This window comes from Poecilia latipinna, unplaced genomic scaffold, assembly GCF_001443285.1.
Source record: "Poecilia latipinna isolate Pla-1442-1.1 unplaced genomic scaffold, P_latipinna-1.0 Scaffold2080, whole genome shotgun sequence".
Lineage (NCBI taxonomy): Eukaryota > Metazoa > Chordata > Actinopteri > Cyprinodontiformes > Poeciliidae > Poecilia > Poecilia latipinna.
Genome location: NW_015114696.1, coordinates 93,539 through 104,917, shown reverse-complemented (window position 1 = coordinate 104,917; position 11,379 = coordinate 93,539). Strand labels below are relative to the sequence as shown.

Genomic DNA, 11,379 nt, shown 5'->3' with positions numbered 1-11,379 from the left:
TATATATATATATATATATACTGCTAATATTTGTGGAAATCAACGCAAACTCAACTTTTGCACAGAAAGGAAAGAGGATCAGATTTATCCCTCATATTAATTAACCAATAAACAACGTAACCTAGGTAACAACAGTATTCTTAGCTAAACATGACTGAGGCGTGACGCCGCCTCGGAGGGCGTGACACTAGCATTCAGCTTCTATGCATTGCAAATGTGGAATAAACTTTCCCATAACTGCAAAACAGCAAAACAGCCGAAACACTGAGTGCATTTAAATCTAGACCAGAGGTCGCGCTAGACTTTTTTGTTCTCCGTCATCTTGACCGACAGGATTTTTTAAAAACCAGTCATGTTCTATATTTACCCGTCAAATTATCATATTAACATCGGCTATTTAGCCGCATTTTTATGCAGTTTAGTAAATATTCACCCATTTGAACAGTGAATCGTAGAGGATTTTTATTATTTTTATTTTTTATTTTTGCCTGGTTTCTCTTCCCCGAAACAGACAGATCTTACTCTGCTGCGCTTCTGAGCGCCGCTCTCCTTCTGGGTGCGGGACGGGAACGTCTTCAGCTCCATTTGTTAAAACCACAGGATGTTCAGTTTAATTCTTTGCAGCAGTGGAGCCGCGTCTGCATTGGTTGTGCAGCCGCAGCACACTGCGCATGTTACGATCTAATTAACTTCTGCATCTTTATTTATTTCCTAAAGATAAACTGCAGGCTCCTCTGTTTAGACTCTAAATGGATTCAACATTGCATTCTCTTTAGTTTTCTCTGTTCTATATGTCATGGAGACTGAAATTAAACGCGCCATTTCTACCAAAGTTTTTGAATGAGCTTCCTAACCAGACGCTCCAAAGCGTCCGGTCCATCACTCTTCAACACGCTGTAGCTCCCGGTCAGAAAGACGCATTTAGTTCAGAGACCATGAGATGATATTCAGGAAGGATGTTTTATTGATTGATTTTTGTTGCCTCTGCGATGAACTTTGTGTAAAGTCCATCATGTCCTCGCATGAGGGTGTTAATTAGAACCTGTCAAATGACCGACGGGCTTTAAATGTTCCTGTCATTTAAAAAAATAACCGGTCAAATACGGAAAATATTCCGTTAACATGACCTCTGATCTAGACTAAACACCAGCTGGTTAAAGTTGCTATTGAGACATAATAAATGAAGCAATCAACAATCTGATCTTAAACGACGGTTAAATGTGATGTTTCAATCGCTGACTGCGTTTCTCTGACTTTGTATTTTATGATGTAAAGCACTTTGAACTGCCTTGTTGCTGAAAGGTGCCATGCAAATAAAATTTGATTTGTTTTTATTATTTGCTAGCAGGTGTATGTGTTTAAAGATGGATCATCCTGAGGCCACCTCTCAGAGTTTAATCTCTACCTTCATGACTGAGGGAACAGTTTATGGGAAATCAATGGGAACTCATCAACCATGTGTTTACTGGACACCAGGCCCCATCATGTCCTCATATGCTGGACCTGTCATCAGACTGGGTCACCACCATGACCCGGAGACCCACAGTGCTGCTGCAGAGGCCACACCAACAGGTGGCACTGGCCCGGTGGAGAGTCTGGGAATCTGAGAGTCTGGAAACAGTTCTGATAGAAACCCATTGGTTCTGGTTTGGATTGGTTTATGGAAGTAAGATGTGAAGTGAGACCGACCCAACCCATTTGGTTCCATCTTGTTCCTGCAGGTTCTCAGGTGATTTTAGATTGCTGGAGCCTGAACCAACAGCCGTCATCCTCCTGGAATGAAGCTCAACCTGTTCAGAGTGAAATCATCTCAGTGCAGCTGCTTCAGAGTTCTGAGGTTCACTCTCCATGTTTCTGGCTCCACTTTATTGTTTTCTGCTTATAAGAAGAGTAAATGTTTACTTCCATTACTGCCTGACTGAACTGGATTGAAGACGTGAGCAGAATCAGACCTGAGACCAGTCCAGTTCTGGTCTCAGGTCAGTCCTCTACATGGAATGCAGTCGGACCAGCTAGCTCCGCCCTGCCACTCCGGTGTTCACTGACACAATTGAGTCGACATGCTATTCAGGGAGCATCCGGCTGCCTGCACAGAGCAGCTCCGACTTCTTCAGAGTGAAGGAGGAAGAATGGCTCAGTGGGGGATTTCACTGGACGAAGACATGTTGAGGTGTGCCATCTGTCTGGATTTACTAAAGGATCCAGTGACCATTCCCTGTGGACACAACTACTGCTCCGAGTGCATCAAAAACCACTGGAAAGGGCAGGACCAGAAGGCGATCTACAGCTGCCCCCAGTGCAGGGAGGTCTTCATACCCAGGCCAGTTGTGGGAAAGAACACCATGTTAGCAGAGCTGGTGGAGGAAATAAAGAAGGTCACGCTCCAAGATGCTCCTCATCTTCATCGGTATGTTGGACCTGGAGATGTGAGCTGTGACTTCTGTACTGGGAGGAAGATGAAAGCCACCAAGTCCTGCCTGCAGTGTCTGGCCTCCTACTGTGACCTCCATCTCCAGCCTCATTACGACTCTCCAGCTTTTAAGACCCATAAGCTGGTTACAGCCTCTGCAGACATCCAGGAGAACATCTGCTCCCTGCACAATAAAATGAAGGAGATCTTCTGCCGCAGCGACCAGCAGACCATCTGCTTCCTGTGCTCTATGGAGAAGCGCAAAGGTCATGACACCGTCTCCGCTGCAGCAGAGAGGACCGAGTGGCAGCAAGAGCTCGGACCGAGACGGCAGGACATTTGGCAGAGAGTCCAGGACCGAGAGGAGGCCCTGAAGCTGCTTCAGAAGGAGGGCGACGCCATCACCAACTCTGCCAGCGACACGGTGGAGAACATCCAGGCAATGTTCAAACAGTTGCTGCAGCTCCTGGCCCAGAGAAGCTGCGACGTCCAACAGCTGATCGGATCCCAGCAGGAAGCCGAAATGAGGCAGGTTGAAGAGCTTCAGCAGAGAGTCCAGCAGGAAATCTCAGAGCTGACCAGGAGAGATCATGAGCTGGAGAAGCTGTCACACACCGAGGACCACGTCCAATTCCTACGAAGATACCCCTCTCTGATATCACTGGGCCCATCTACAAACTCAGACATCAATATTCAATCGCCAAACTACTTTAATCAGATAACATATCCCATCACTGAGCTAATTCAGAAACTGCAGGACACCCTGAGGCAGGAATGGACCAGGATCACCATGACTACAGCAGACCTTCCACAGACACCGGCTCACCATGGGATCCCACCATCACCACAAGCCATACTCTCCAAAGTCGGTTCCTTGGAGTTACCACCAGAAATTCACCCAAAACCAGAGAGGCCCAAGGATTCAGCACCAGCAGCTCCTCCACCCCTCGCCAAGTCCAAGACTGCACCAATACCACCAAGACGCCCGAAATCATTTGATAAGGTCATCATACCTTCAGCTTATTCCAACATTATACCAACGGCACAATTTCACACATCTTCTAGGGATCCCAAGATGTTAAAACCAACATACCCAACACTAGGAGGTTACCTGCAGAAGGGCCCCAAGGTTTCATCACCAATGTATCCAAAGTTAGATAAGTCCACAGTTTTATCTCCAGCAGTTTACCCAACATCAAGAGAGTCAAGTATTGCACCATCAGCACCAATTTACATATCAAGTGAGTCCAAGACTTCACAAGCAGCAGCTGTCCCTGCACTGACCGAGTCCAAGGTGTCTCCACCAAGAGGTTCCCCACAGAATCACTCCAAGGTTTCCTCACCAACGTACCCAACACCAGATCAATCTAAAGGTCCGTCATCAGACCTGACAAAGGGCGAGAACACATTTACACCACCACTAGGTTACCCATCACTAGACCAGTTCAAGGTTTTACCACCAGCAGCACCGAATCACACACCAGGAGAGCCCAAGACAAGAACAGAGTCTTTACCGTATGCATGTCGGCTCATCTTGGATCCCAACACAGCTAATAAAATGTTGGTTCTGTCTGGACAGAACATGAGAGTGACACGAGGAAAGAAAAAGCAGTCGTACCCGAATCATCCGGAGAGATTCACAGACCGGTTTCAGGTTCTGAGCAGAGAAGGTCTGACTGGACGCTGTTACTGGGAGGTGGAGTGGAGTGGGATCGTCTCTGTGGCAGTGGCATACAAACACATCGTTAGAGCAGGAGGAACCAGTGGATTTGGAGATAATGAGATGTCGTGGGCCTTATATTGTCACAATAATAAATATATCCACGATGGTAGAAGCCTTGACCTCCCAGGACCTCCATGTTCTAGGATAGGCGTGTATCTGGATCATGAAGCAGGAGTTCTGTCCTTCTACAGCATCTCCTCAACCATGACCCTCCTGCACCGAGTCCAGGCTGCTTTCACCCAACCGCTACATGCTGGAATCTGTGTTGGGTCTGGATCTGCTGAGTTACTTCTGCTCCTGTAGGCAGTGCCCAACAAGTTTATTTAACCCACAGAACCAGACAGTGTTGGGTATCTTAAAGGTATTTGAAACTTTGGACCTAGTTCAACTCAAGGTGGACTTCTTTTTTATGACATGGCATTTTTATTCAATTTGACTAAAGTCTGAGAGAATCTTCATGGATCCTCCGAGAGGATCAATAAAGTAGGAGTTTGGTTTATGCAGACCAATAAGACCAGAACGTTACTTTGAGTACTGATCAACCCAAAGGTTTTAAAACCGGAACAATTTAATCTGTTATATAAAACTTTTGCTTTGTGTTCTAAAAGCCAATGATTCAACCCAGTCGGTTCCCCATCAGAACCACCTGCCTCAGGTCCACATGAAGCAGTTGAAGGGCTGAAAATCTGACAGGGTCCAATGTGAGTTTGGAGGGATCGTGGAATTTAGCTGGTGTGTTGGGTGCATAAATGTGACAGAGTGAACCAATGGACCAACACAGGAAGTATTCTGAACCCCCACCCTCATGCTATTGATCATCATGTAACCATTGAATGATTGTTGCTACAATCAGGAAATAAAATAATTTATCTGCATAAAAAGGTTTCAGCTGTTTGATGATGATGAACTGGTTTTAAATCCTCTCTGTCCTGGATGAGCAGGTATGTTCCTGAGGTAAAACTCGGCGGTAGTTCCAGACCAGTGAGACCACCGCTGGTTCTCCTTCAGCGGTGGTCTCACTGGTCAGAGATGCACTGGATGCAGGGAGGAGTTCTGGAATCGGTGAACGCTGGAACTCAGTCCAGATGTTCAGTTGAGACCTGCTGCCAGGAGGCGTTGAGGGGAACTCATGGGAGATTCAGGAGGGATTTAGAAGGGATGCGGCTACTGAAACCGATACAAATATCTTCCTCTCTGTATCACAAGGCCTATTTGCAGGTAGATATCTCCTGGGTCAGCTGGACCAATGAGTTCTCATGGGCCACAGCATTATGAACAGTTAGAGACCTGATGATGCCTGTCTATCAGGTGATCCAGGACAGCTGAGCAGATTACGCTTCAGCTGTGAAAGGTGAGTAGCAAAAACTGACACTGAGCTCACCTGAGACCAACATGACAGCTCCAACAACTCCAAACATCACTTCCCAGCATGCTGCTCACCAGGAAGTAGTCAAAGAACTCCTCTATGAGGGCCATCAGGGTCGTGGAGCCTTCCTGGAGATCGGAGGTCAGCAGGTCGTGAACAGCTTCGAACCATGACATCACCTGAGCAACAACAGAAAGGTGAGAGCAGCACAGAAGACGACCGACCAATCAAATCACTGATCATTACCTTAGCAGCCAGGCCGAGGTTGACCAGAGTCTCCAGGTCTTCCTTGTTCTCCGACAGAATCGATACAGATTTCAACACAACCAGAACCCTGCAGAACGCGCTGCTGCGCAGCTCCTGAAACACAATCAGCATCGCTGAGCAGCAACACAGCCCATCGCTGGTCCCTGAAGCTAACCAAGGTGCCACCTAGCTCTATGTTGCTTTACGTAGCGCCACCTGGCTCCCTGCAGGCCAGAGCTTCTCAGTTCCAGTCCTCAGTCCTGCTCTGCATGTTTTAGATGAGCCTCTATTCCAGAACAGCAATCAAATGATTGCATAACCTCGTCTGCAGCCATCAAGTCCTGCAGGCTGTTAACCACCACAGATTCAATCCAGGTGTGGCAGAAGGGAAACACCTAAAACATGCAGGGCAGGAGGCCAGAGGACTGGACCTGAGAAACACTGCTGCAGGCCTTTCCAGAACCACTGTTATGAGACCAGGATCAGTTCCTCAGACTCCAAAGCTCACAGTCCTGGGATGGTTGAGGAGGAGGTCATTATAGGACAAAACTCCCAGAGCTTCAGAATGATCTGGGAAAGACCGGTGTGGATGAGTTCTCTGAACAGAACTCTGGACCGGACTGAAGGTTCGGCACAAACAGAGGATGGACTCTTTGTTGATGAGTTGACCTGATGCAGAAACGACCCAACACTGCCGCAGGACCCTCCCCCAACATGGCCCCACCCCATCACTGTCAAATTTTGGAGCATATGGAGTTGGCAGGTTTGCGCAGGCCCCGCTCCCTGCAGTTACTCCTCCCAGAGAGTCTGCCGTTACCTTGGTAACCAGGAGGTGCAGCCTGGTGAGGGTGGAGCTGGTCAGTCCTTCATAGTGAAGCAGAGAAACGAGTCGGGACGAGTCTCCACGAAGCAGACAGTCGTCCACCTGAAGCTCAAACTGGGACAGAAACAGATTATTCAGATTTAATCTGAATAATTAAATTCAGATTTAATCCAGATTCATTCATTTAGACTCAGAGGCTTAATCTGGTTTAATCCTGAACAGACTAGATTAACTCATTCAGAGTTGATTTCACACAGAAAACCCAAAGCCTGAATATCAGGACATAAAAACACAAACATGTAAAGCACGGATCTACTGACGCCAGCAGGGGGCGCCGTCTGACCAAACAGCAGCAGCTCTGCTGTAGTTTCACTGAAATCTACTGTTGACCAGACTTTTCTGATCCACCAGTTATTGATCAGATTCTGGATGTTCGTTCCTTATAGGTTCCGATTCTCTGATGCCACAAAAGATGTAAATTTTGAAGAACCGAACCGGGGAACCTGGTGGCGTTCCCACAGCAACGTCACAGCGAGTTCAGCTGTGATGTCGGGCTGGAGACGGCAGGGGGCGCGAGAGAGCTGAGTAACGACAACTGATCCAGGAAGGTCAGAACGGGCCTAGCAGACAGATCCATGAATCCATGAATCCATGAATCCATGAATGGGGCGGAACAAGGAACAGGAGACATTTGTCCGGATCCTTCCGTGTCTCATGCTGGAGGTTCTAGGAACGTTCATGAAGCTTCAGAGAACGTTCCCTGCACCGTCGGCTCTATGTTTGCGGATCTTTTCCGCTCTTCTTCATCATTTTCATCACCATCATCATCTTCAATTATCAATGAGCGCAAAAATCAATAAAAGAAAACTGCTGGCTCACCATCGCGCGCATCTGTCTCCTCTCCGTTCACTCAGGGTGTCGGGAGCGCGCACACAGCTGCACATAATGAACTCATCAGCCTCGGGGCCGCGCAGCGCAGGAGACAAAGTAGTTCAGGCCAAGCGGAGGAATATCTGGACAGCTGAGTAAACTGGCCAGAGTTCTATGATCAATAAGTGATAATCAATCAGGACAGGATAACATGTGCCCCTCCCCCACCTGTTTAGTGAATATTCTTTCATATTTAGTAAAAAAAATAATGTAGAGAAGTAAAAGTAGGATTATTTCAACTAAGTTTGATTTAAATTCTAATAAAGCTGCGACTTTAAGATTTCCTTTGATAAAAGTAAAAAAATGTCCTCATGACGTTTATTTGACATTTTTCTGTGAAACTAAATAAAGAAACTATTTAATAAATAAAACATCTGGGATGAATATTTGTCATATTTTAACTGAAACCTTCTGGTTCAGATCCGGCAGGTCTCATCTTCATCATCTTCATCATCTTCATCATCTTCATCATGCCCGCCTCCTCTCAGAACTCGTTATGATCACAGGCAGATCAAATTTGTTAAATATTATCCAGAATATTTCATAACTGAGTTTGATGCAGATGTGAGTCTTCCTCAGTAGTCTTCCTCACTGTTCCTTCGGTTCTCAGTTTGTATTTTTTATCAGATATTATTTCATATGTAAATAAATAAAATTCTTTAATCAAAACAAAAAGTTCAGATTTGATTTTAAAAAAGTGAGAAAGTACAAACTGTAGTAAAAGTAACAAGTTATTTTCACCCTGACATTGATTAATCATTAATATCAATAAATATCAATTAACATTCATTAATATTAATTAATATCAGAGAATATTCGTTCATATTCACATGAAGGCCTGATGACTCTCATAACATCCAGGAAACAGAGAAATATTTTATTATTACAGATAAATATGATTCAAATTTGAGTCAAACATTTAAAACAGTTTCAGGCGGTTCTTTACTCCCTGAGCTAAACTATATTATTATTATTATTATTATTATTATTAATAATAATAATAATAATAGTAAAAATATATCACCATAAAGTCTTGCTGAGGCCTGTGATTGGTCAACAGCTGGACAGAGCTGAGCTCCTGACCAATCAGCTTGCAGAACCTGATGAAGAGGAGTAAACATCTTCACAATCAGCCAACATTAATTAGTATGACGTAATTACTGTTACGTCATTAAAAACTAAAAGGATCAAAACTTCTGTTCTATTAAAACATCCACAGATTTGATTCTTTATTAATGAACAGCTTTCATAACTGCTGCGGTTCGGACCTGAACCGGTTCGGTCTCCAGTTTGTGCTGCGCTCTAGAAACGGTTCTGCCATCCGAACCGGTTCAATCCCAGAACCAGAATAGAAGCAACAGAACCATCAGTCAGTACCGGACAGAACCGAGTCCATGAGTTCGGAACCAGGCGGGACCCGCAGATGGACCAGCTTCTCCGGTTCTGGTTCTGTAATTGTTGACTAATGAGTTTGTTTGTTTTGGTAAAAACAGTCACGAGTTTACACAACAAACCCTCACCTGAACCTCCACACTCACCTGCAGAGCCAGCAGGTAGAACTCCGGCCGAACCGGGTCGGACCCAGTCGCTGTGCCACTGACCAGGTGAGGTTCTGCTTAAAGTCCTGAAGAGGTTCTGGTTCTGACCCGCCCTCTCCCTCCTCCCTCTGCAGCTCCGCTCTCACCTGTTCTCAGTTCTACCTGCGCCTCCGCACGAGCCGCTTCTTTCTTCATCTCTCTTCAGTTCGGTTCTCAGAGGGTTAACTTACAGCCGGGACCAGAACCAGAACCGGGACCAGGAGGAGAACTTAACCCAGAGGCAGCAGCAGAGCCGGTACCGGTACCGGCAGCATGTCCCGGGCGGAGCAGCGCGACGAGACGGACTGCGTGTGTTCGGTCGGGATGAAGCTGACCTGGGACATCAACGACCCCAAACTACCGCAGGTACCGACCCAAAAGCCGGTCCAGAACCGGCCCAGAACCGACCTAAAGCTGGTCCAGAACTGATTAATAGCTGGGAAAAATATGAATGAATGTTTGATTGAACTGAAAGGAATATTTCTAAAACGCTTTAAGAGATATTATTATTATTATTATTATTATTATTATTATTATTATTATTATTATTATTATTATTATTATTATTATTATTATTTAACCCAGTCAAAGAAATAAACAGTTTTAACAGTTTTAAAGAAATTTAAATGGAAATTTACAGACGTCATTTTATTTTTTATTTTTATTATTAAATAATTGTTTATTTAATTAATAATAATAATAATAATAATAATAATAATAATAATAATAATAATAATAATAATAATAATAATAATAAATGAATCTTCGCTCTGAAGGAAATTAATTATGAAAGTCATAAATAGTAACGTGTCTCCAAGATGATTCATTCTTGGTCGGATCCAAATGTTCTGATAAAACCCATAAGAACAGAATGTTTTGGGTTCGAATCAGAACCGAGTCAAAATCGGAGCCGCTTCCGGCTGAACTGAAAAACTTTCGTTCGGTTGGATTCGGTTCGGTTCGGTTCTGAGGACAGAGAATGAAGCTACAATCAGGATAAAAATTAAAACCAAAATGAGTCAGAACCAGAACCGCTCAGAGCGCGTGAACAGAACCCGAACCGACCGCGAAAAACCGAACCGGAAAACATGTTATTAAAACAAAATATAAATCAATCAAAATTTATTTCAAAATTAGAGAATAAATTCTGAGAATTAAATGTTTTATATATCGGTTTGGGCCAGAGAGCGAACTCTGCAAGGTTCGGTTCGAAACAGATCAGAGATCAATTCTAGAAATAAAAACAGAAAATCATTTTTCATTTAGTTTGATTTTACTTTAGTTTTTCTTTAGTCCTGAATTATTGAATTATTTATAAATTCTTCTTTAATCACTGACTGCGGATAAAATGAAGTTCGGTCTAGTTACTCTCCGCGGCGGTTCCGAAACACATTCTGCTGGTTTTCATCCACTCAGAACCAGAACCGCTCCAATAAATACAGCTCCGGTTCCGAACCTGCGATAAAAGACTGAAAAGAACCAAAAAAATAAATGAAAACAAACAAATAAATAAATAAATAAATAAATAAATAAAATTATGATAATTATGATAGTAAATAAACAAATTTTTACATTAAAAGTTTGAGAGTAGAATAAAACAGAAAGACAGCAGATACGGATTAATGCTTAGAACCAGAACTGGAACCGGAACCGGAACCAGATCCAGCCACTTAAAGAAAGGACACACACAAAAAGAAGAAACAGAAATTACAATAAAAATTAAAATGTTCATTTCTAAAATTGTAAATATTATTATTATCTAACAACAGCTAGATTATTTTCTAGTTTAAATCTGACTTTGTGCTGAACTTATGTGCCTGAGTTCTGGTTCTGGTTCTGGTTCTGGCCCGGTCTCTTGCAGCTCAGCTTTAATGGTGACATCAGAACCAGCTGTCTGGGTCAGCTTTGAAGATCCAAAACCTCCAGCTGAAGTTCTGGAACATTGGATCCAGTCAGACCAACTTGGTTCTGTTCGACCCAGTTGGATCCCAGTAACAAGCACATCAGGTCCAGTATGAATAAAGGAGCATCACTGGACCAGCATGTGGTGACACTGCAGAGAAGGACGCTGCTTTAACAGGAAGAAAACTCGACCAGAACCAGAACCAGGCTCAGGACCAGACATGATGAGACATGAGGAGACATGTGGAGACATGTGGAGACAGGAGGAGACAGGAGGAGACAGGATACATGAGGAGACAGGAGGAGAGATGTGGAGACAGGAGGAGACATGTGGAGACATGAGGAGACAGGAGGAGATATGTGGAGACATGTGGAGACATGAGGAGACAGGAGGAGATATGA

General features: G+C 44.2%; 3 protein-coding genes across 8 annotated transcripts in view; 2 read left to right on the top strand and 1 right to left on the bottom strand.

The window, feature by feature from the left end:
* Window positions 1-7,637, bottom strand: part of sycp2l (synaptonemal complex protein 2-like) — a 35,351-nt gene extending 27,714 nt beyond the window's left edge. For 2 of the 5 annotated variants that reach the window (XM_015016939.1, XM_015016943.1), the window contains exons 1-4: window positions 7,448-7,636; window positions 6,563-6,682; window positions 5,746-5,859; window positions 5,574-5,678 (exon numbers count right to left, since the gene is read on the bottom strand). In XM_015016939.1, coding sequence (XP_014872425.1) covers window positions 5,574-5,678; window positions 5,746-5,859; window positions 6,563-6,682; window positions 7,448-7,459 — 351 coding nt within the window. In that variant the 5' untranslated portion in view covers window positions 7,460-7,636. Of the gene's footprint in view, window positions 1-5,573; window positions 5,679-5,745; window positions 5,860-6,562; window positions 6,683-7,447 lie in introns of all 5 variants that reach the window. The other 3 variants (XM_015016940.1, XM_015016942.1, XM_015016941.1) reach the window with 2 other exon arrangements.
* On the top strand, window positions 1,378-5,567 carry LOC106936114 (uncharacterized). The gene has a single exon (XM_015016937.1). The coding sequence runs from the start codon at window positions 2,061-2,063 to the stop codon at window positions 4,434-4,436; it is 2,376 nt and encodes a 791-aa protein (XP_014872423.1). The 5' UTR covers window positions 1,378-2,060; the 3' UTR covers window positions 4,437-5,567.
* Window positions 7,638-8,758: 1,121 nt separating the features above from the next.
* The window catches only part of gcm2 (glial cells missing transcription factor 2), a 16,729-nt gene continuing 14,108 nt past the window's right edge, over window positions 8,759-11,379 (top strand). Inside the window, exons 1-2 of one of the 2 annotated variants that reach the window (XM_015016929.1) lie at window positions 8,759-9,102; window positions 9,171-9,441. In XM_015016929.1, coding sequence (XP_014872415.1) covers window positions 9,349-9,441 — 93 coding nt within the window. In that variant the 5' untranslated portion in view covers window positions 8,759-9,102; window positions 9,171-9,348. Of the gene's footprint in view, window positions 9,103-9,136; window positions 9,442-11,379 lie in introns of those variants that run through there. The other variant, XM_015016930.1, reaches the window with a different exon arrangement.

Excerpts from the sequence above, each read along its gene's own strand:
- LOC106936114 (XM_015016937.1), top strand. The coding sequence starts at position 2,061 with ATGCTATTCAGGGAGCATCCGGCTGCCTGCACAGAGCAGCTCCGACTT.